The sequence below is a fragment of the Nicotiana sylvestris genome, chromosome 10 (assembly GCF_000393655.2).
Source record: "Nicotiana sylvestris chromosome 10, ASM39365v2, whole genome shotgun sequence".
NCBI lineage: Eukaryota > Viridiplantae > Streptophyta > Magnoliopsida > Solanales > Solanaceae > Nicotiana > Nicotiana sylvestris.
In genome coordinates, this window is record NC_091066.1 from 100,320,963 (window position 1) to 100,347,175 (window position 26,213).

General features: G+C 39.2%; 2 protein-coding genes across 2 annotated transcripts; both read right to left on the bottom strand.

The window, feature by feature from the left end:
• Positions 1–207: 207 nt before the first annotated feature.
• LOC138879742 (uncharacterized) lies at positions 208–693 on the bottom strand. The gene has a single exon (XM_070159377.1). It carries the CDS (start codon positions 691–693, stop codon positions 208–210), a length of 486 nt encoding a protein of 161 aa, XP_070015478.1.
• A 2,622-nt stretch (positions 694–3,315) lies between these two features.
• Positions 3,316–4,383, bottom strand: LOC138879743 (uncharacterized). The gene has a single exon (XM_070159378.1). It carries the CDS (start codon positions 4,381–4,383, stop codon positions 3,316–3,318), a length of 1,068 nt encoding a protein of 355 aa, XP_070015479.1.
• Positions 4,384–26,213: the final 21,830 nt, after the last annotated feature.

Consider the following 26,213-nt stretch of genomic DNA (forward strand, 5'->3'; position numbering starts at 1 on the left):
CTACCCAGTGTTATGATCGTTTGAATCCCCTGCACTCTAACACACATTTTAAATTGATCAAGTAAATCTATCTATCAAAAATTAAAAATTTAAAGAACAACAAGGGTGTTACCACACATCGGTTGCCTCCCATGAAGCGCTTGATTTAACGTCGTGGTACGACAAAGTTGGCATTTCTTTTCACTCATTTGTCGGGCATGGACCATCTTAGAGAGCCAACTGTTCCACTAAATGTTTTTCTCCATCTGCGCCCAAGTAGTGCTTGATTCGTTGGCCATTGACTTTGAATGTCTGGAGCCCATCTTCCGATGCTAGTTCCACAGCTCCAAAAGGAGAGACATTTACCACTTTGAATGGACTGGACCATTTTGATTTGAGCTTGCCTGAAAACAATTTGAGCCTTGAGTTAAAGAGTAAAACCAAGTCACCCGACTTGAACTCCCTCTTGAAGATCTTTTTGTCATGGACGGACTTTATCCTTTCCTTATACACAGCTGCACTCTCATATGCATGGAAACGGAATTCCTCCATTTCATTGAGTTGTGTTAACCCCAAATTCACAGCTTCAGCCCAATCCAAGTTCAACCTCTTCAGAGCCCACATGGCCTTGTGCTCTAGTTCCATGGGTAGATGACAAGCTTTGCTAAAGACTAACCGATAAGGATAAGTAACAATAGGAGTCTTGTACGTCATGCGGTATGCCCATAATGCATCATCTAGCTTCCTTGACTAATCGGTCCTGTTTGCATTGACAGTCTTTGCTAGAATGCTCTTGATCTCCCGGTTGGACACCTCAACTTGACCACTAGATTGGGGATGATAAGGTGTGGCCACCTTGTGCTTGACACCATACTTCTCTAGCAGTCCCGTGAAAGCCTTGTTGCAAAAATGAGACCCACTTTCACTAAGAATGGCCCTAGGAGTGTCAAACCGAGTGAATATGTTTTTCTTCAAGAATGCGGTCACACTTCTTGCCTCGTTGTTTGGTAAGGAAATTGCTTCCACCCATTTGGACACATAGTCCACAACTACCAAGATATATTTCATCCCATAAGAGCTAACAAAGGGACCCATAAAATCAATTCCCACACGTGGAAGATTTCTATCTCCATCACAAAGTGCATTGGCATCTCATGCCTCTTGGAGATTGATCCTTGCCTTTGAAATTGGTCACAAGCCTTGACCATTTGATTGGCATCATGATAGATTGACGGCCAATAGTAACCACATTCAAGCACCTTAGCCACCGTTCGATTTCCTCCATGATGACCCCAACCAGTGAGCCATGGAATGCCTTTAGAATTGGCATAATCTCTTCTTCTGGGATGCACCTTCTGATAATATTGTCAGCACAAACACAAAACAAGAATGGTTCTTCCCAATAGTATTGCCGACAGTCTCTCAAGAACTTCCTCTTTTGATAGGATTCAAATCCATCAGGAATAAGGTCACTAACCAAATAGTTAGTAATATCGGCATACCAAGGAGCAAAAGTGCTAGATAGTGCCAATATACATTCATCCGAGAATGCATCGCTGATTTCAAGATTGCCCTTTGGTCTCCCTGCCTCTTCAAGCCTTGATAAATGATCTGCCACTTGATTTTGAGTTCCCTTGTGATCCTTGACCTCGAAGTCAAATTCTTGAAACAATAAGACCCATCGAATCAACCGAGGATTTGCATCCTTCTTTGCCATGAAATAGCGAAGAGCAACATGATTTGTGTACACTATCACCTTGGATCCCAACAAATAAGCCCGGAACTTCTCAAAGGCATAGACAATGTCAAGAAGTTCTTGCTCAGTTACTGTGTGTTTCATTTGCGCCCCATTGAGTGTCTGCTTGCATAATAGACCGGGTGGAGAACCTTGTTGTGATGTTGGCCAAGCATTGCCCCAATAGCTACACCACTAGCGTCACACATGAGCTCAAAAGAAAGAGACCAATCGGGTGGGACAATAATAGGTGTCGTGGTGAGCCTTTGCTTCAATTCCTCAAAGGCTTTGAGGCATTTCTCATCAAACACAAATTTGGCATCTTTCTCAAGGAGTTTCCACATAGGATTTACAATCTTGAAAAAATCATTGATGAAATGCCTATAGAATCTGGCATGCCCGAAGAAACTTCGAACACCTTTAACGGAAGTAGGTGGAGGAAGCTTAGAAATAATCTCGATCTTTCCCCGGTCAACCTCTATGCCACGCTTTGAAATTATATGCCCTAACACGATGCCCTCATCCACCATGAAATAACATTTCTCCCAATTGAGCACAAGGTTGGTCTTTTCACATCTCTTAAGCACTTGTCTAAGATTGTTAAGACAATGCTCAAAAGAATTACCTACCACCGAGAAGTCATCCATGAATACTTCTACAAAATCCTCTACCATGTCGGAGAAAATGGATATCATGCATCTTTGAAAAGTAGTCGGGGCGTTGCATAAACCAAATGGCATCCGGCTAAAGGCAAAAGTTCCATAGGGGCAAGTAAATGCCGTCTTCTCTTGATCCTCCAATGCTATGTTGATTTAGTTGTAGCCGGAATATCCATCAAGGAAACAATAGAATGACCTTCCCGCTAGCCGATCAAGCATTTGATTAATAAAAGGCATAGGGAAATGGTCTTTGCATGTGGAATTGTTGAGCTTCCGATAATCCATGCACACCCTCCAACCGGTCACCTATATTGTTGGGATGGGCACATTTTTCTCATTTTCAATTATGGTCATGCCTCCCTTTTTCAGCACACATTGCACCGGACTCACCCAAGAACTATCAGAAATAGGGTAGACTACCCCGGCATCCAACCATTTGATGATTAATTTCTTTACCACCTCTTGCATTGACAGGTTCAACCGTCGTTGATGTTCCATACTTGGTTTTGTTTTACCCTCCAGTTGGATTTTGTGCTCGCAAATTCCCGCAGGAATCCCACGGATGTCCGTAATTGTCCATCCAATGGCTTGCCTATGCTCCTTCAAGACTTCCAACAATTGTTCTACCTGCACATCATTCAACAAAGAAGAAATAATTACCGGTAAAGTATCATTTGAGCCAAGAAATTTATGCCTCAAGTGTGGTGGAAGTGATTTGAGCTCTAGTTGAGGAGGTTCGATAATAGAAGGCTTTGCGGGTGGAGTGGCTCTATTCTCCAAGTCGAGAGAGAGCTTTGCCGGAGCATAAGTGTAGGACCCAAGCCTCTCCAATGCATTTACCGATTCTATGTACCCCTCCATATCTTCACCATCAAAGTTCACCAAAATAGCCGACAGTGCCTCGCTGAGGCATTGTTCTTCCATTTTCATTTCAACCGCATCCTATACTTCATCAACAACATCGATCACCGAGATGCTTTCATGCTCATGCGGTAGTTTCATACCGTTTCTTGCTTGGAATGTAACCTCTTCATCATTTACACAGAATTTGATCTCATTCCGCTCTGAATCCATTAGTGCTCTTCCAGTGGCAAGGAATGGTCTCCCCAAGATGATAGGGATCTCTTTGTCAACCGCACAATCAAGGATTACGAAGTCGGTGGGTAAATGAAATTTTTCCACCTTCACAAGTACATCATCAACAATTCCCACCAGTCGTTTGATGGAACGATCGGCCATTTGCAATCTCATACTTGTTGGCCTTGGCATACCTAATCCTGCTTTCTTGTAAATGGTAAGAGGCATCAAGTTGATGCTAGCTCCATTATCACAAAGGGCTCTTGCAAAATCATGTGCCCCAATAGTACAAGGAATGGTGAAAGCTCTCGGGTCTTCTTTCTTTTGAACGGTGGATGTTGCAATGATGGAACTAACCCGGTGAGTCACATTCACCACTTCATTTTTGGTGGTTTTCTTCTTGGTGATCAAATCTTTCAAATACTTAGCAAAACTCGGCATCTCTTGAAATGCTTCCACAAATGCAATATTCACCAATAATTGCTTGAGAATGTCGTAGAACTTTTCGAGTTTGCTATCATCAACCTTCTTAGCGAGTCTTTGAGGGAATAGAGGAGGAGGTCTAGGAATAGGTGGAAGAGTTTTTGGTGTCTCTTTTACCTTTTCCTTTACCTCTTCCCAGTTCTCTTTTTTCACTTGCACATCTTTCGGAATCTTCTCAATTTCGACAACACTTGGCTCTTCAACCTTAACCCCTTTCTTGAACTCTTCTACCTCAACCACTTGTTCACCCTCTCCTTGTAGTACCTTCCCACTCCTAGTAGTAATTGCCATGACATGAGAAGTTCGGCCACTCTCACTACCCTTTGGGTTCGTAATTGTGTCACTAGGGAGTGTTCCCTTTTGCTTTGAATTTTGTTCCCTAGAGAGGTCTCTCATTTGCATCTCCAATTTTTGAATGGATGCGGTATAGGAGCCAACAAGCTCGGTCATGTTCCTCATAGAAGTTTCGGATTTTTCTTGATTTTGCAACACCCGTTCAAGCATACTTTCCAACTTAGACTCACTTGAGGAACCTTGATTTGAATATTGACCCTTTGGGGAAACATAAGAGTTTGAACTCCGGTTTGAGAAGTTGTTGTTGTTGTTGTTGTTCCAATTTCTTGGATCGAGCCACCTTGGTCATTTCGCCATTGTTGGTGGCCTTGCCCTTGCGGGTTTGGCCTCCATTGATTTTGTTGTCCTTGACCTTGGTATTGTTGCCTTTGATAGCCTCCTTGATAGTTGTTGACATAATTTTCTTCCTCAAAATCCTCCTTTGATATGGGTTGCAGATCCTCAACCACATTTACCTTCTTCGTTTGGCTTTCGGTGAACATCTTTGTCAACACATTGACATTTGTGGAAAGCCATGTAATCACTTGATCTCTCTCTCTTGATTTTCCTTGATCATGTTGCTCAAGGAAGGAGAACCATATGTAATTCCACCTGTGGTGTCCTCAGAATGCCATGCTTGATTATGCTTTTCCATTTTGTCTAGTATTTGTGTCACCCTTGCGAATGATTTGTCCATCAAAGATCCGTCAGCTGCATTCTTGGCTATAGATTGGTTCATAGGATCCAAGCCCATATAGAATTTTCCAACAAGATAGAATCCGGAAAACCATGGTTGGGAGACCTCACCAAATATAATTTGAAGTGATTCCATGCCTCATGTAGATGTTCTCCCGGTACTTGCTTTAAAAAGAGGATTTTATCCCAGAGCTCAGACTTCTTACTTTGCGGGAACCATTTAGATAAGAATGCTCGGACAAGTTCGGGCCAAGAATGAATGGAGTTTGGTGGCAGATTTTGAAGTTATTTCCTTGCGTTCCCAGATAGAGAGTACTTGAAGTGTCTCAACCTTAGGGCATCATCATAGACATTGTTCTGCTTATGTGTTGCACACACACCCAAGAAGTTCCTAAGATGTTGTGTCGGATCATCATCAGTGAAATTCCTGAAAAACCCCTACGCTTTGAGCATAAGGATTAAACCATGTTCCACCTTGAAAGTTGCAGCGCCAACGGTGGAGGTACAATAGCATTTGTATCCTCAATGTACTCCTTGATGTCCGCAAAAGGATTTTCTTCCATTTCTGCCTCTATGTCTTCACCATATTCGGACATGTTTTCCTATCAACACCAAGCAAAACAACCAAAGTGTGATGGAATAGAATAAGACGTAAAGTAAAGCACACTCTAATTAGTAATTTCAAAACCGTATTCCCCGACAACTGCGCCAAAATTTGATACGCTCAAATTACACTTTAATAAATAGTGTAAGGCGGTCGGTGTCAAATATAATAACCCAACAAGGTTGGGGCCAAATCCTACAGGGAATAGGTGTGAAAAGGTTAATCAAATAGTGTGTTACTTGACTAAAGTCGTAATTCTATTCAGTTAATGGTAACAAGAGTATGAAATGATTTTGGTTTGAAGTAATAGCTAATTTTCGAGTTGAGAATGTAAATAATTTGATTAAAGAAACCAAGGTTGTGTCCCCTTTAATGAAGTGTAATGCAATCAGTGTTAATATGATATATTTCTAATGGAAGGTCCTTTTGATATGCAGATGATGTCTAAATGACTACCCAATATTTTCCAATAATTGGGTAGTATTTCCTCTTTATGATTTTTCCAAATATAAAAGAGTTGCAATTAAGAACAATCAATATATGCCAAATAAAACCCACTTATTCCTAAGCGATTATATTAAATAAGGTTTAAAGCCTTGAGTCTTTGATATTTACTTCTACCAAATTCTAACCCACTTTCCCAAGCTAAGTAAGAATTTAATGGCACTTGTTAATATTTACAACCACCAAAAATAAATGAAGAATGAGAAGTAAATAAATATCAATCAACCATTATATATATATATTCAATGTTAAACACCTATTTAGGGTCCACAACCTTAGTATTTAAAGTTAGCTACACATGCTAAAATACAAAAGGAATAGAGTATTTAATGCCATAAAGCTTACAAAGTGAAAGATTCTTGACCTAAAAGCTTCCAAAATAGAGGAATATTAAGGCCTTGTATTGTAGTCTCAAAGTCATACAATATGAGCCCACAAAATTACAATAAATCTATTTATAGAGGGTCAAAAGTCGAGATAGAAAACGGACAAAAATACCCTTTCAGGTCAAATATGTGACCGTATTTCTGTCGCATAACAGACATGCGGTCCGCATTCTTTTCATGCCCATCGCACTTCAGAACCCTAGTTTCTAGGCCGTCGTCGCATTGTGGATTTGCGGTCCGCATTCCAGATATGTGATCGCATTCTGCGTCTCAATTTCCACCATCAGCATTTCTCTCCATGAGTTTGCGGTCCATTATGCGGTTCACAAACCTGTTATGCGATGGAATTCTGGACCGCATTTCTTGCACTGGATTTTGGCCAACATTCTGTTTTGGTTTGCGATCCTTTGCACATTATGCGGCTCGCATGTAGGATTTGTGATCGCATCTTTCACCGCAGTTTTACCTTTGTGCTGCATTTTGCTCATTTCTTGTCTTTTTGTGGCTTTTTGCTTTCATTTCCATGCTCTTAGGTCCTTAAACTCATGTACTGCAAAAACACTAAAATTACATAAGTAAAGGAGATAATTGCATTCAAAACAAGCTAAAATCTAAGCAATTTGTATTGAAATGTGCCGAAATTCTTCGGCACATCAGATACCTGTCATATCCTCATGCGACCATGCAAAATAATCGGCATTAATTTTAAGGAATTCAATAAAATCATACCTGAGCTCCGGGTGCAGTCCTATTCCCAAATGGAATTTCCTTTCTTGTAATTCTTCGAACAACGCAACTTGCTCTAGTTATTTCGACATGGACTTCACTGCGTCCATCTCTTCTAGAACTTGAAAATACCTTGGGACCTGATACTATTCTGATTCCTCTGTCCCGGGCTAAATTCTTTTGGTTCGAGGGCAGATGTCAGTTCTTGTAATTACTATACCGCGCGCTCCTTTCCTTTGCTACTAGAGACCAAAATTGCATTCATCTCCCTTACTACCGGTTGATCGCCTCTTATCTGCTTGATCCCCTCGGGTGTCGAAAATTTCAATAATCGGTGATATGTTGGAGGCGCAACTTTCATCTTGTGTAACCATGGCCTTCCTAGGATGATATTGTACCCCATGTCCTCGTATACAACTTCGAAGAGAGTTGTTTTCATTACTCATTCAGCGATTGTGAGCAGCAAAATCTCTCTCTGGGTTGTCACACTCGCGAGGTTGAATCCAGCAAGGAGCTTTGTTGCCTGAATAATGCTTCCGTTAAGTTTAGCTTGTTCCGGTATTCTCTATTGTATGATATTAGTTGAACTCCTTGAATCCACTAAAACATATTTAATCTTAAAATATAATACATTTAAAGAAATTACTAGTGCATTGTTGTGTGGTAGCAGCAATCTATCTGCATCTTCCTCCGTAAAAGTGATATCGTCTTCCCGGAGCCTTTTACTATGAGGTATTGATATTTTCGTCTTCTTTTCTACCGAAAAGGTAACCCCATTAGTCTTATTCCCTCCAAAGATCATACTGATCAATTGGTGTGGGGTTCTTCTCCTACTTTTGAGGGTTCTGTGTTGTCTCTGTTCCAACCATAATTGTTCTTAGCTTGGTTAATATATAATTCTCTGAGGTGACCATTCTTCAACAGTGTTGTCACTTCTTCCCGTAGGTGTCAGCAGTCCCCTATTCGGTGGCCATTTGTTCCATGGTATTCACACCATAAGTTAGGATCCCTCTATCCGGGATTAGATCCCATTGGTCTGGGGAACCGTTCCTTTTTTATGTTTCTCACGGCTGACACCAATTCTACTATACTGATGTTGAATTTGTATTCCGATAACCTAGGGTAAGAAAAATTCCGTGACCCTGAAATTTTTTTATCCTGCAGCTATCTATTGTTCCAACCGCGATTGGTCCTTCTATCAACGGTGAACTTGTCTACTGTCCGGAAGATTCTGCTATGGCCTTCAGTCCACTCATAGGGCAAAAATCGGCCCCTCGAAGTTCGTATGTCAGTGTCGTAATCATCCTTTGACTTTTCTCTGTTCTTCTCCCATCCTTTGGTCAATAATGGAAAACCAACCTGATCATCTTCAATCCTTATTTTTGACTCGTACAGGTTGTGGACGTCCGCCCAAATCGTTGCTTGAAGCTCAAGCAGGCTTTCCTTCAATTTTTGGGAAGCGTCTGAACTTCTCGGATTCAATCCTTTGGTGAATGCTTCAGCTACCCATTCATCCTGGACAGTCGGGAGCAACATTCTTTCCTTCTGGAATCGAGTAACAAACTCCCTTAATAACTCGGACTCTCCTTATGCATTTCTGAATATATCAGCCTTTCGGGCCTGTACTTTTCTGGCCCCGACGTGGGCCTCGATAAAAGAATCCACGAGCATTTCAAAGGAATCTATGGAATGCTCGGGTAACAGCGAATACCACGTCAAAGCTCCCCTTGTAAGAGTTTCTCAAAATTTCTTTAACAACACAGATTTAATTTCTTGAGGAGCTAGATCTGTTACAACCCATATCCACATGTGTTAGTTCGTGCCATATATTAATTAACATAAATTCAAGAAGGAATTATCTTTGAGAAGATAAGAAGTCAATCCTATTGGTCTTAAGTGATACAAGAGTGTATCAGGGTGATTAACAAGTATTAGAAGTTAAATGAATCAAGGATGTTGTAACTCGTATTTTCAGGTAAATCTAGCGGTGCTTAATACACTTAAGAGGTCATTTATTAAGGTATTTTAATCATATTATATCCGTATCATAAGTCTTGAAGTCAAACGAGTTATGAAACAAAAGTCGACAAAAGTTGTCGCAACTTAGGTTCATAATTTTACTTAAACATTAGGTCAAATGTTTCTAATATTTTCTCCTAATTTCCAAGGAATTACGGGGTGATCTACCAACTAAATTAAATATCTATGAGTCTAGTTTCCAACTCATTAAACCTTTCATCGATATGATCTCGGAGTAGAGAGATATTCGCATTTTTGCGAGACTGCGCCAAGCACCTCTCTATGGGGCCCACTAAGGCGGTTTAAGATATTTGGACCTATATAGGATGCCTCCAACCCGTTTTAAGTCATTTCTTCTCACTATTTTCAGACCTTAGAACCCTAGGAACATCCTCTCAAGGTTCTCTCAAGATTCAAGACCCAAAAAAGGGCAAACAACACAAATCAAGTGTCGGGAATTCCGTGGCGCTAGTAAGTCTCTTGTTCTTCTTGTTGTTGCTCATTTTTGTGTCGTTCTAGCTCGTGTGGGAGGTTGTTTTAAAGGGTTTATGTTCTGTAAATACTCCCTCATATTCTTAATATCAATCCTAGGTGATTTCAATCCTTCTAAAGTGATTCTAGTGCCAAAAAACACTAATTGATCGCTAGTTTCGCTTTTTTGTTGTTGTGGTAGCATTGGAGGGATATTTCATGGAAATTTAAGGTCAAATTGGAGTTTTTCTTTCTATATAAAGGTAAGGAACCTCTTACTCAATATGAATTTAAGATTATCCAAGTTGCGGCTAAGCCATTGAAGCTAGAACTTGTGAAACATATATCGAAAGGCTTGGTAGTAATGTTATTATTTTGTGGACTATTTTGCGTTGCTGTTAGGCTGCGTATTTTACTAATGTTTTGTGGAGTTTTGGAGGAGGAAGGGTTGTATAAACACCATATATATGTAGGGTTGTGGGATGATAGTTATTCATAACATTTCCGGGTCGTTTGACACGACTACGGTGGTCGTCGTATGTATGGAGTTATTAGGCTGTGTGTGGACTATTTTGGGAGGCTCAATATGTTTATTATTGATGTTGTTTGGGCTGTTTTGGTGATTGTTTTGAATGGTGTGAAGTCATATATATAGGGGAGGTGCTGTCCGTTTCAACGTAAAATAGGTTGTGGTCGATACATAATAGTTATGACGCTTAAATGATAACGATAGTATCGTTTCTCTTATTGTAGACTAAGGAGTTGTGACAATTGCATAGCTTGTGATTGGGGCAGTATATACAAGGTATGTGAGGCTATCCCTTTTCTTCTTTTGCACGACTCCGATTGTACATAATGTAATGAACGAGCTTCCAAAGATACTCTACTCTTAGAAGCTAGCAGTACTTACATTGCTTTCCCTCTTATGGAACGATTGATGTTAATGTTGCTTCTCTTATTCTTATGTTATCAATGTTGTTGGTACTTCCTGATTCTTATAAGGTTCATAGTGAAGAGTTAGTCCTAATAACGTGTACAGAGGATACCGACCTTACGTCACTCCGAAAGGTTTAGAATGTGATTCCATGAGTCGAGCATGCATTATATATATGTATCTATTTTACTCTACCGAGCCACGCTATAGTTGGCCGGGTACGACACCTATTGTGCAACCACTGATCAGTTGGGTTTTACCGAGCTCCACGTGGCCGGGTACGATTCTACCGAGCCTATTATGGCCGGGTACGATATGATGATGATGATGCCCACAGAGGCGAATGCTTTAAAGGTTTATGTATTTATACATATGTATCATGCATTGCAATGTCAGTAGCCCTCAGAGGTACTCAGATTTTCCAGGTTGTATATTCTCTATCCCTGCTTACATTACTGTTCGTATTTATGGTTCCCTGCCTTACATACTCAGTACTTTATTCGTACTGACGTTCTTTTGTTTGTGGATGTTGCATGTCGTGTTGCAGGTCCTGATAGGCAGACAGGTGCAGCTCCCCCACCACAGTAGGCTGTCCAGTTCAGCGGTGATTGGCGAGATCCCTTCTCCGAACTTGTCGTGGTCTTGGTATGCATTTCTGTTATAGATATTATGGGTATGTCGGGGCCCTGTTTCGGCTATGTTGCAGCACTTATGTTCATTTAGAGGCTCATAGACAAGTGTCGACTCATGTATAGTTTAGTATGCCTTGTCGACTGGTTTTTGTTGTATAGTCTTTCATAGTAGCGTGGTAGCTCATACCTTATATATAGTTTCTTGATTGTCTGGTCATCCCCTGCTATGTATGTTCATGCCGTCATATTTTATTGCTGGTTGTCCATGATCCAGGTCTACCATTTATATTGATCTCGTCATCCCTAAAAGATAATAAAGAAGGTTAGATGAAATGTACGTTGGTGCTCGGCAAGTATGGTCGGGTGCTAGTCATGGCCCTCCAGTTTGGGTCATGACAAAATCATTTCCTTTTACCGCCATTGTGTAGGTAGTAATATGCTTCTGAGGGTCTGAAGTTCCGTCATACTTTGGCACTTCGCGCATTTTAAACCGCTTTGGGATTAATTCTGGTGTAGCGCTTGGCTTGTACGGCAATTGAGTATACTTCTTGGAGTTCAGGCCCTTCAGTACTGGTGGCGCGCCCGGGATTTGGTCCATGCAGGAGTTTACTTCCCTCATAAGCCGTAAAAGTTCATTCTTGAAAGGATCATTCAAGTTATTGAGACCGGATCTGCTCCCCCAAGATTTTTCGGAGCCGACTTCACCCTTGGGAGTGTTGATGTCGATCCTCTGCATTTTTTTGGTTTACGAGAACACCGGGAGGAATTGAATTTCGTCCGTTTGCATTATTCGAAGTCCCCGGTAGCGCCTGCTTCAGCTCTATCATAACTTTATCCTGTCGCATGAGTTAGCCTAGAATGATCGCATGTTGCTCTTGCAAGACCCTAACTGCATCGACGACATGCTCCTCTTTAGCATCATCGGAGTTGTCTCCTGAACATGTCGAGGATATTGCCTGTCATGCACCGCGTGGCGTCATTCCCCTCGTTGTGGGTGTCACTGATTGAATTCTCGAAATGAGGTTGATCCCCTTGAATTTTAGGATTGTACGTGTTGTTAACAGTGTTATCTGCCATTTTTTGTGATTTTCTCTAAGACCAAACAATCAAAGTACGTTAGTAAATAAGGCAAGGACCAATTTAATTGCACGGGTATCTAGGCCCACGGTGGGCGCCAAACTGTTTACCCGTAAAACGGTACAGTTAAATTTATATGTGGTTTCTAGACAAGTGAAGTAATTTGATCCTGAAAATAATAAAATAAGTAAAGAATTATGCAATACTTAGCCTTAGATGTAGACGAAATAACAGATATGACAATTTCGGGAACAGGGTTTCCGAGCACAGCGATGATGAAATCAAAAGGTAAGAAAGTAAAATTGTATTAAGCTTGTATAGAATGTAGTATAAGTTTGTTATAAAATTTGTATCTTTTACAATGATAACTAAGTTCACTATTTATAGTTGTGTCTAGGAAATTAGGAGGTCCTAGGATCGTGCTCTCCTTTAATGTCAATTATAAGGGATATTGATGAAGATGTAACGGTGGACATAAATATCAAATTCCCTATAACTGGTCGTTGCCCTTAATGTCGCAGAATATTCCTTATTAAATGCTACCGGACGCAAGGCATTTAACACACCTCTATAAAAGTTATCTCTTCCGATGACAAGCAAAATATCTGTGTTCAGTCTTAGGCCAGCCTCGTCATGGGTTCCACATGTCCTTCCTTTAGATGACCATGTGTTATATCATATTTTACCATATACAATAAGTATGCAAAACTATTACTTTCCCTTCGAAAATTATCACTTTAGGATGAAATATCCCTAATATAACTCACAATATTATAAAAGCATGAATACAATGTTGGATTACAAAAATAACTTTTTTAATATTAAGTATAATAACTCACAATAAAAGGACATAATCGAAATTCTAGACATTAGCCTCATAATCCTATTAGTTTTAGGACATACACATGTACTATCCACTATACGTTAGCCTTGTAAACCAATTACCTTTAGGAATACTAATTACCTTTATTAGGAACACGTAACCATGTAAACATATTACCTTTTGGATCCTAAATTCCTTATTAATTTTATTAATTAGTAATTACTTGTCAGACATAGACATACTTCATTTTGGACCAAGTATACCTATAATCCTATTCATGTTTGGACAACAACGATAATAAGTACTCATATTATTTAAATAACTTAATTTAATTTCCTTTCCCTTTTTTATTTGAACCAAATTTCAATTTTGTTTGAGAACGTATTATATGAATTCATTCAAAAAAAAAGGAGGACCAAATACTTCTAATAAAGTCACTTATTCCATATTCTCAATCATAAACTTTTTAAAGGGCATTTATTTTTATAAAATCGACATGCTTTGGAATTTAAGTTATTTACTGTTCGATAATAATTAATAAAAGTGCCTTTTATTGTATATATATATATATATATATATATATATATTATTAAAAAAGCATGAATACAATACCGTTTACAAAAATAACCTTATAATATAAAGCATAATAACTCACATAAAAGGACATAACTGAAATTCTAGGCACTAGGCTTACAATCCTATTAGTTTTACATAATACTACACGTTAGGAATTCTATTAGTATAAGTACTTTCGAGCATAGACACGTTAAATATTTCTTTTACTAATTTAATTTGAAAACATATTATAATGTCCTATTACTAATTCATATTGTCCAAATCTACGTGAAAAAAGGAGAGCATATATTATTATAAAAGTACGAATACAATATTGAAAGACCAAAATAGTCTTAAATATTAAATAGAAGAATTCATAGGTAAAGGATATAACTAAAATAACTTTCTTCTTTTTTTGGACTACAATACCTTCTATGTTGATTTTTTTTAAAATTTAAGATTTTTAAATTAATAAAATTTTATCTATTAAATTCTTATTAAAAGTATGTAGAAATTAAATTAATTTTATAAGAATCCTCCATATTGGCAGTACATTACCACTCCATAACATTCAATGCCAAGACAAAATAAAAATACTCTTAAATGAATTGCCTAAAGCATTGAATTTTAGAGAAAAATATATCCCAATAATATACTTTTATAATGTATTTGAATTATTTTTCTACTCAAATAATATATTTTTAATTGATTTTTCATGTAATATCTACAACTAAGAAATTATTTAAGAATATAAATGTGTGACAAAGAGAAAAAAATAATTGGTAAAAGTCAATATCACTAATAATTCTGCATACATAAAGATCTAAAAGGTTAAATGTTAGATCATCTTTTTACTCTTTGAAAATAATATTTATGGTGGATAAAATTATAATTATGATTAAATCTTTAACTAAAAGTAAGAATCTTAATAAACATAAAATAAATTATTTGTTATGTTATACACCAAACAATAAAATCTTTCAATTAATATTTATCAAGAGAATCCAATTTAATTATTTTTAAATTCATCATATGAGTAAAATTATTTTTCAATTTTAAAAAAAAATTATAGGCTACATAACTTTATTCCATAAAAAGAGCGTTATAGGTTTAAAATTAGATCACAAACTAAAAAATGTTAGTATAGTATTAAGAATCAAACGGCCACACAATTGTCTGTTGAAGCATAATCAAAGCTAAATCCTGAACAAGAACAAACTTTCAAGACTATATTATAAAGAGTCGACTATGGTATAGCGGGATTATCCTTGTAGATGTCTCCAACGTATCGAAATAATATTTCTATGTCATGCATTACTTGAAAATGTCAATCAAGAGGCATGATACTGTTAGCAAAATAACAAATGGTTTACCAACAACAATTTTATTATAAGGTCACTTACTTTAGATTCGATATACCTTTTCAATCAATTGAAATAACCATCACAAATATAACAAAGCAGAGCAAATATTGCTAAATTTATAAGAAAAGCAAAATTGATAATATGGGATGAAGTGCTTATGGCTAAGTGTCAAAAGATCGAAACAGTTGCCCCGAGTTCTAGAGATATATATTGAATATCAATGAAGTTCTTGGTGAAAAATTAATTATTTGGAAGGTGATTTCTGTCAAGTACTACAGTAGTTCCAAAATCGACGAAAGCAGGGACTATAAAAACTAGCTTGTCAAAATTATACTTATGGCCTCAAATGAAAAAAAGTCAACTAATAAAAAATATAAAATAAGAACAGATCTAGTTTTCGGTAACTTCTTGATTCGTGTCGGAAACAAAGAAGAGTATCTAATAAAAGATGATTATATAACAATACAACAACAACAACGACCCAGTATAATCCCACAAGTGGAGTCTGAGGAGGGTAATATGTACGCAGACCTTACCCCTACCCCGAAGGGTAGAGAGGCTGTTTCCAGGAGACCCTCAGCTCAAATGATTATATAACAATAATGCATTTAATAAGGGAAATATTTCTATCATTATATTAAAACACACTTTGTAAAAATTTCATGATAGAAATTAAAGGTATCTTAGTTAGCAAAAATGAATATATTGATCAACTAAATAAAAGGGTGATTGCGAAATTTTATGGTACAAATAAAATATTTTTCAGTTTTTGACTTAGCGGACGATGATACCAACAATTACTACCATGAAGAATACTTAAATACTTTAATACTAAATGGCTTTCTACCACACAGGTTTGTTGTCAAGTTTATTAATTTTTACTTATATTACTGTCACCATATATATAATATACTAAGTTAAAATTGATCTTCTGTTGCATATATATTAATTTTAAAAAGAATATGTCTATCATGCTACTGAAAAAGTTAGATCCGCCGAATAGCTTATGTAATAGCACAAAGATGGTATATAGAAGTTTTGACAATAACGTCATACATGAAAAAATTATGATACTAGTCAATGTACTTCTAAGTATATTTTTATCCCCGAATTCAACTTTTGTCTGATAATAATTTTAGATATATTTATATTTTGCAATTATAATAAATAAAGCACAAAGAAAAACATACTAGTCTTCAGAATATCTACATCAACAGTAAGATAGAAAGGCTAACACTACAGGATAGAATAAAGATAGAGACTCCTTGGTCTGCGGACGCGGCAGATATACCTCGAAGTCTCCGAAAGATCTCCCTGCCTCAAGGTGGGTAGAGGTACCTGGATCTGCACATGAAAAACATGCGCAGAAACGGGCATGAGTACACCACAGCGGTACTCAGTAAGTGCCAAGCCTAACCTCGGTCGGGTAGTGACGAGGAAGGTCAGGGCCCTACTGAGGTAAATAATAATAAACATGACAGGATAAGATAAACAGTATAAATGAGAATCTACAGTAATAATCTATACAGTATGATAAGAGTACAATAATGGAACAAAAATAAAGGCATAACACAAGGAAAAATACCACTCACAGCAAGGATAATAACCGGGGATCTCTTGGTATCCCGAGGATCTCTTGGTATCCTCAATATGTACACTAGGGATCTCTTGGTATCCCGAGGATCTCTTGGTATCCTCAATAAATACACTAGGGATCTCTGTTATCCCGAGGATCTCTTGGTATCCTCAATAAACACACAAGGGATCTCTTGGTATCCTTAATATATATGCCAGGATCTCTTGGTATCCCGCACCTCAGTCCATAACATAAATACGTGCAGGGGATCTCCCGGGATGCCGTCTCATAGTCCCAAATTAAAACACACAGCAACAGCTCAAGAATATCAAAATAAATACTATGTTCGAAACAAGTAAACAGTTAATTCTAGCATAACATGCTTCACGTAACACAATTAAGGCAGTTTAAGAAAATAGACAATTAAGTCAACTAAGCATGCTTTTCTAAACTAACACAGGCTAAGTTTGCAAGTAGAACAAAAAAACATGTAACAAAGGAACTCAGCTTAAATACGTAAAGTAAAACCGGATTTTCAACAATTAGCTCAAGTACACGCTCGCCACCTCACGTACAAGGCATTTCAACTATCAAATATCATATCCTAAGGGGAAGGTCCCCCACACAAGGTTAAACAAGCCACTTACCTCGAACCGGCTCAAAATCAACTCGAAACCACACTTTTGCCACGAGTATCTGACTCCAAATTGCCCAAATCTATTCAATTCACTTGCATATTGTAAATAACATCTCAAGTAACTGATTCTACAATTAAAGTCTAAGCTAATACGCGAAATTATGTAAAATAACCAAAATACCCCTCGGGCCCACGTCTCGAAATTGGGTGAAATTTACATTTTCAGAAACCTCGTACTCTCACGAGTCTATACATAACAAGAACACCGAAATGTCTAAATGACCCTTCAAATCTTCATTTAAAGGTCTCTTAAACTCAAGCCCTAATTACCCCTTTTTTCCAAATTTCTCACCATTATTTAAGTCTTTAATCATATGAAAATGAGTTATAAAGCCAAGAACATTACCGCCAAGTGATTCCCCTTTGTTTTCCTCAAAAATCTCTCTTAGAAGCTTCAAACCCGAATGAAAATGGTGGAAGAATGCCTCAATTTCGCAAAGTCAACTATTATATGTTCTGCCCAAGCGATTACCGCATTTGTGGACAAAACATCGCATCTACGACTCTCACTAAAACGCCAGCTTCCGCATCTGTGGACCTTTAACCGCAGGAGCGGCTCCGCATCTGCGAGCCTCACACTGCATATGTAGTTTCTGAAGAATCGACCTAAAGCCGCTTCTGCGGTCCTTTAGCCGCTTCTGCGACGGTGCATCTACGGTCCCCAAGCCACAAATGCGAAAAATACCAGAAGCAGCAATGCAACAGCTGCTGCAACACTTCTTCAACCTTCCCGTCAACCATCCGAAATCACCTCGAGGCCCCCGGGACCTCAACCAAAAGCACCAATATCACCTAATACTTTATTCAAACTTGTACCAATCCTTAAAACTCCTAAAACAACATCGAAACCTCGGATTAATCAAGGATTTAAGCCTAAGAACTCCAAATTTCTTCAAAATACGTTTTCGATCAAAAACCCAACCAAACCATCTCCGAATAACCTGAAATTTTGCACGCACATCCCAAATGACATGACGGAACTACTAAAACTCTCGGAATTCCATTCCAACCCTCGGATCAAAATCTCACTACCGGACCAGAAACTTCATAAACTCAACTTTCGGCATTTCAAGCCTAAATTAGCTACGTACCTCCAAAACATACTCCGAACATGCTCCCCTCCCGAAATCACCCAATAGAGCTAACGGAACCATCGGATTTCCATTCCAAGGTCGTCTTCACACTGTTCCGACTACTGTCAATTTTCTAACACTTAAGCTCTAATTTAGGAACTAAGTGTCCCAAAACTCTCCGAAACTTAGAACCGAACATCCCGGCAATTCAAATTAGCAGAATTAAAACTTGGGGGAAAGCATTTAATAGGGGATCGAGGCGTTAATTCTTAAGACGACTGGCCGGGTAGTCACATCCTCCTACACTTAAACATTCGTTCGTCCTCGAACGAGCATAGAGACATACCTGAAGTAGTGAAAAGATGAGAGTAACGGCTGCACATATCCTGCTCGGTCTCCCAGGTTGCCTCCTCGATACCACGTGACCTAAGAATGCCACTGAATCCAACCAAAACTCACATTTCGAGAACTTAGCATATAACTTCTTCTCTCTTAGAGCCTGAAGCACAGTCCTCAGGTGCTGCTCATGATCTTCCCGACTCCGGGAATACACCAGAATGCTATCAATAAAGACAATGACGAACGAGTCAAGATACGGCCGGAACACATTGTGCATCAAATTCATAAAGGCTGTTAGGGCATTGGTCAGCCCAAATGACATAACAAGGAACTCGTAATGATATACCGAGTCCTGAAAGCAGTCTTCGAGATGTCTGGCTCCCGAATCTTCAACTGATGGTAACCTGAGCGCAAATCAATCTTAGAAAACACTCGTGGACCCTGAAGCTGGTCAAACAGATCATCAATACGAGGCAAAGGATAACGGTTCTTCACAGTAACCTTGTTCAACTGGCAATAATCAATACACATACGCATAGAACCATCCTTTTTCTTCACAAATAAAACAGGAGCACCCCAAGGTGAAACACTGGGCCGAATAAAACCCTTATCAAGCAATTCCTATAACTGATCTTTTAACTCCTTCAACTCAGGAGGAGCCATACGATACGGAGGGATAGAAATGGGTTGAGTGCCCGGCAACAGATCAATGCCAAAATCAATATCTCTATCAGGCGGCATGCCTGGAAGATCAGCTGGAAACACATCAGGAAAATCCCGTACTACGAGGACTGAATCAACCGATGGGGTATCGATACTGACATCTCTCACATAAACTAGATACGTGTCACACCCCTTCTCAACCATATGCTGAGCCTTAAGGAAAGAAATAACTCTACTGAAAGTGTGATCTAAGGTACCTCTCCACTCAACAGGCGGTACACCTAGCATAGCCAGCATCACGGTTTTGGTGTGACAATCAAGATTAGCATAATGGAATGACAACCAGTCCATGCCCAAGATAATGTCAAAATCAACTATGATGAGTAACAATAGATCAGCTCTGGTCTCAAAACCACTAAGAGCAACCAAACACGATCGATAAATGCGGTCCACAACAAGAGAATCTCCCACAGGAGTAGAAACATAAACATGGGAACTCAAGAAATCTCGGGATACACCCAAATGCGGAGCAAAATAAGAAGACACATAAGAGTAAGTGGAGCCTGGATCGAATAGAACCGATGCATCTATATGAAAAACCAGTATAATACCTATGATGTCAGAATCGGAGGCAATAGCCTCGGTATGGGCAGGAAGGGCATAGTATCTGTCCTGGCCTCCCCCTCAAGGGCGACCTCTACCTCCCTAACCTCCACCTCTAGCTGGCTGAGCAGGTGGTGTAGCAACTGGAGCTGTAACCATAGCCTGAGCACACTGCGGGGCATGTTGTGGCTGAGAAGTCTGTGGAGGTGCACCCCTCCCAAGTCTGGGGCAATCCCTTACCACATGACGTGTGTCACCACACTCAAAACAATCTCTGGGAGGACGTGGTGGCTGTGACTGGCTCAAGCCAGGTCTGCTGGACTGACCTCTGAAAGCACCCCACGCAGGAGGCACACTAGAAACCAGAGGTACATAATAAGGTTCCTGAGGCCTAGGAGGAGCTGGAGAACTGCTGGCTGCTGGAAGAGCTGAATGAACGGGGCGACTCATATAACATCTACCATGACGACCTGAAGCTGTAGCACGGTTACCTGAGAAATGGCGCAACTCTCGAGACCTCTTGGTCTCCCTCTCCTCCTTCTCCCTAGAACGCATACCCTCAATCCCCCTAGCAATGCTCATCACCTGTTGATAAGAAATATTCATCTCCAACTCACGAGCCATGCTAGACCTGATGCTGGGAATAATCCCCTCAATAAACCGGTGAACCCTCTAGCAAACAGTAGCAACCAAGGTTGGTGCATGCCTAGCCAAACTGGTGTAACGGACAACATACTCTGAAACAGTCATAGCACCCTAGCGCAAATGCTCAAACTCTACGTGTCATGCATCCCTGAGCTCTGAGGAACATACTCTCTCGGGAACAGATCCAAAAACTGAGCCCAAGTTAGTGAAGTAGCCTCATCTGGACTGTCTAACTCATAGGTGTGCCACCAATCATAGGCGGCTCCTCGATGCTGGAAGGTAGTGAAAGAAACCCCGCTCGATCCTGAGATACCCATAGTACGGAGAATGCGGTAACACTCATCAAGAAATCCTAGAGCATTCTCCGATGCTAGACCATTAAACTTAGGGGCTTGTACCTCTTGAACCTCTCAAGCCTTAGCTGCTCCTGCTCGGAAGCCGCTGTCATGCCCTCGGGTTGAACTGGCACTGCAGGCGGTACAAGAATAATCTCAGGGGCCTGCTCAACATGCACTCGCTACTCAAGAGTATGGGCAGCGGGAGTCTCTGCTCCTCCCCCGGCCTGGGATGTAGCTGCAGCAAGGGGAAGCAACCCTGCCTGAGCCAAAGTGGTGTACATGCTCATGAATTGTGCTAGAGTCTCCTAAAGGGTTGCAGTAGTAGTAGCAGTAGGCGTATCAAGCGCCTGGACTCCGGCTGGATCTGTTGGTGGTACCTCGGTGGTAGCTTGCGCAGGTACTCTTGCTACACCACGTGTGCGTCATTGGCCTCTACCCCGGCCCCGACCTCTGACAGCGGCAGTAGGGGGCGCGGGTGTCTGATAATCTCAAGTAGCACGTGTCCTCACCATCTGTGAGAGAATAGAAGATAGAAGTTTAGAATTGTGGTGTCAAAATATCGCACAAGGAAATCAAAAAAAGTGTAAATTTTCCTAATAGTTACATAGCCTCTCGTAGATAAGTACAGACGTCTCTGTACCGATCAGCGAGACTCTAAGAAACCGGCTTGTGTTCTGTGACTCCTATAAACCTAGAGCTCTGATACCAACTTGTCACGACCCCAGTTCGCCCTCCGTGAACTGTCGTGACGGCACCTAGTCTTTATGACTGGGTAAGCCTAACAAGTGCAAATATAAAATTGAAACTTGCGGAAATATAAATAAAGGAAAACCAAGAATAACCAAAAAGGGAAGCAATATATAGAAAGCAGCTCGGCATATACATCACGACATCTCAAACTTCTACAACACATTCCTAAAACCCGAAAACTCACAGGAACACAAGCTAGAAGAAATACAGTAAAGTGCTCTAATCTCCAGAATGTCTACATCAACAGTAAGATAGAAAGGCTAACACTACAGGATAGAATAAAGATAGAGACTCCTGGGTCTGCAGACGCGGTAGATGTACCTTGAAGTCTCCGAAAGATCTCCCTGCCTCAAGGGTGATAAGCCTGGGAAGAGGTACCTGGATCTGCACATGAAAAACATGCGCAGAAAGGGGCATGAGTACACCACAGCGGTACTCAGTAAGTACCAAGCCTAACCTCGGTCGGGTAGTGACGAGAAAGTTAGGTCCCTACTGAGGTAAATAATAATAAACATGACAGGATAAGATAAACAGTATAAATGAGAATCTATAGTAAGAATCTATACAGTATGATAAGAGTACAATAACGGAACAAAAATAAAGGCATAATACAAGGAAAAACACCGCTCACAACAAGGATAATAACCAGGGATCTTTGGTATCCCGAGGATCTCTTGGTATCCTCAATATGTACACTAGGGATCTTTTGGTATCCCGAGAATCTCTTGGTATCCTCAATAAATATACAAGGGATCTCTTGGTATCCCGAGGATCTTTTGGTATCCTCAATAAATACACTAGGGATCTCTTGGTATCCCGATGATCTCTTGGTATCCTCAATATATATGCCAGGATCTCTTGGTATCCCGCACCTTAGTCCAGATCATAAATACGTGTAGGGGATCTCCCGTGATGCTGTCCCATAGTCCTAAATTAAAACACACAGCAGCAGCTCAAGAATATCAAAATAAATACTAAGTTGGAAACAAGTAAACAGTTAATTCTAGCCTAACATGCTTCACGTAACAGAATGAAGGCAGTTTAAGCAAATAGGCAATTAAGTCAACTAAGCATGTTTTTCTAAACTAACACAGGCTAAGTTTGCAAGTAGAACAAAAAAACAGGTAAGAAAGGAACTCAATTTAAATACTTAAAGTAAAACTGGATTTTCAACAATCAGCTCAAGTACGTGCTCGTCACCTCACGTACAAGGCATTTCAACTATCAAATACCATATCCTAAGGGGAAGGTCCTCCACACAATGTTAGACAAGCCACTTACCTCGAACCGGCTCAAAATCAACTCGAAACCACACTTTTGCCACGAGTATCCGACTCTAGATGGCCAAAATCTATTCAATTCAATTACATATTGTAAATAACACCTCAAGTAACTGATTCTACAATTAAAGTCTAAGCTAATACGCGAAATTATGTAAAATGACCAAAATGCCCCTCAGTCCCACGTCTCGGAATCAGGTGAAATTTATATTTTCAGAAATCTTGTACTCTCACGAGTCTATATATAACAAGAACACTGAAATCGGAGTCCAAATGATACCTCAAATCTTCATTTAAAAGTCTCTTAAACTCAAGCCCTAATTACCCCTTTTTCCCAAATTTCTCACCATTATTTAAGGCTTTAATCATATGAAAACGAGTTATAAAGCCAAGAACGTTACCTCCAAGTGATTCCCCTTTGTTTTCCTCAAAAATCCCTCTTAGAAGCTTCAAACCCGGATGAAAATGGTGGAAGAATGGCTCAATTTCGCAAAGGCAACTATTTATATGTTCTGCCTAGCGATTACCGCATTTGCGGCCTTGAGACTGCATCTGCGGTCCCGCTTCTGTGGACAAAACATCGCATCTGCAACTCTCACTAAAACGCCAGCTTCCGCATCTGCGGACCTTTAACCGCAGGAGCGGTTTTGCTTCTGCGAGCCTCACACCGCATCTGCATTTTCTGAAGAATCGACCCAAAGCTGCTTCGGCTGTCCTTTAGCCGCTTCTGCGGTGCTGCATCTGCGGTTCCCAAGCCGCAGATACGAAAATACCAGAAGCAGCAATGCTACAGCTGCTGCAACACTTCTTTAACCTTCCCGTCAACCATCCGAAATCACCCCGAGGCCCCCGGGACCTCAACCAAAATCACCAATATCACCTAATACCTTATTCAAACTTGTACCAATCCTTAAAACACCTAAAACAGCATCGAAACATCGGATTATTCAAGGATTTAAGCCTAAGAACTCTAAATTTCCTCAAAATACGGTTTCGATAAAAAACCTAACCAAACCATCTCTGAATAACCTGAAATTTTGCACGCACATCCCAAATGACATGCCGGAACTACTGAAACTCTCGGAATTCCATTCCGACCCGCGGATCAAAATTTCACTATCGGACCGGAAACTTCAAAAACTCAACTTTCGGCATTTCAAGCCTAAATTAGCTACGTACCTCCAAAACATACTCCGAACACGCTCCCCACCCCGAAATCACCCAACGGAGTTAACGAAACCATCGGATTTCCCTTCTGACGTCGTCTTCACACTGATTCGACTATTGTCAATTTTCCAACACTTAAACTCTCATTTAGGGACTAAGTGTCTCAAAACTCTCCGAAACTTAAAACCGAATATCCCGGCAATTCAAATTAGCAGAATTAAACTTCGGGGAAAGCAGTTAATAGGGAATCAGGATGTTATTCTTAAGACGACCGACCGGGTCGTCACATCCTAAGGGGCAACTTTGGTCTGCTTGGTTGCATCCTCTACTTACGCTGGAATCAGCAAGTTGGTGCAATCGTACGTGTGAGCGTTATAATGACGATGCCCTTTTCTCACTTTCCTCTTCTTTATGGGGAGGGAGTTAAGACTAATAGTTTGTTTGACGAAGCTGGCAAAATCTGTTTATTTTAAAAAGTATTTTAAAAAAAAATATTTTTTGTAAGTAGCAGTTTGTATGTGGCTAATCTATTTAAAAAGTATTTTTGAGCAGCAATTAGTGTTTGGCTAAGCTGTTAAAGGTGTTTTTAAATATATTTTTCTCAAAGCGCTTTTCAAAAAAGTGTTTCTGAAGAGAAACTACTTTTTTCTGCTTCTCAAACACTGCTTCTGATTCTACTCAAAGGCACTTTTTTCTTTCAAAAAACTTGGTCAAACACCTTAATTTTGACCCAAGAAAAAAAGAACTTTTAACTAAAAAAAACCCTTTTGGCCAAATAAAAAGGTTGGCCAAACTGGCTATAAGTAACTTATAAGTCAGGAACATTTGCTCTCGAATTAAAAAAGAGGGAAACTTTTCTTTGAAATACTAGCTTATTCGGGTAAGCTTGCCACACTTCGGCTACTTTTATGGGTACCTCTCACCTGTGCAAGTGTCAGTTATATTGAGCAACATTGTCCAAAAAAAAAAAAAGAGTGATACTATTACATATCCAACTTTACATTTAATCTAATGATCTAATGATTGTGCAAAGTGTTTGAACATTATTAGAGTATATTATATAAGTAGATTAACCAACTTGCGTATGATCTTCACTTTATCAAATTAAAATAGATAGTTATAATATCCTCCCCATCCCAATCAAAGAAAAAGAAAAGAAACTTCTCTCATTCTGAAATACAAATAACAAAAAAGTATAAAAATAAATGTAATATTTCATCTGTCAGTTTATGTGATATTATTTCCATTTTAGTCTATTCAAAAAGAATAATATATTTTATATTTAAAATTAATTTTATTTTAGTATTACATTTTACCCTTTAATGATATAATTTATAATTACACAAATATATTATATATTTAAGATAGTAAGTTTTAAAGAATTCTTTTTCTTCTTAAACTAATTTCCTATCTTATCAAACAGCTAATTAGCTTCATATAAAATGTAAAATGAAATGAATAAGATAACAACTTAGATGGGACGTACATGCAGGCGTTCCTTTTCGTGACATATTTCTATCACATGACATGTCGCTAACCAACCAAAAGAGCCCATTATCTGATACAACCATTGAAAGAGATAGACGTAGTTGTATTTCTTGGCTCGCAAGCAATATTATTGATCACGCATAAGTCATAACTGTCCTCATTTTATGATATAATGCTTTCATTATGGAGTAATAATGTACCCCATATATGACTCTTCCGATCTGTAATATTCATGTCACACGCTTTGCATCACTTATAAGATCTTCCATGTATGTCATCTGCATTTGAGAGTCGTTTGGTTCAAGGTTAAGTGTATTATCCCTGTATAAGTTTTGGGATTAAATTTATCCTATGCTTAATTGGAGATATTAGCTAAAATCAGTATTATTTTTATACGAAACATCATACTATAACTTATCCCATATAAAGGTTGAATTGATTATACAAGTTATAGTACCAAGATTATAATCTTGGGATATCCTCGTTTTGAACCAAACAACCCTTTAAAGTATCCTTCTTTGAGAATATTAATAGTAT

Bases quoted from the DNA above. Each gene is read 5' to 3' on its own strand.
- LOC138879742 (XM_070159377.1), bottom strand. From the start codon at position 693: ATGACGTACAAGACTCCTATTGTTACTTATCCTTATCGGTTAGTCTTT.
- LOC138879743 (XM_070159378.1), bottom strand. From the start codon at position 4,383: ATGACCGAGCTTGTTGGCTCCTATACCGCATCCATTCAAAAATTGGAG.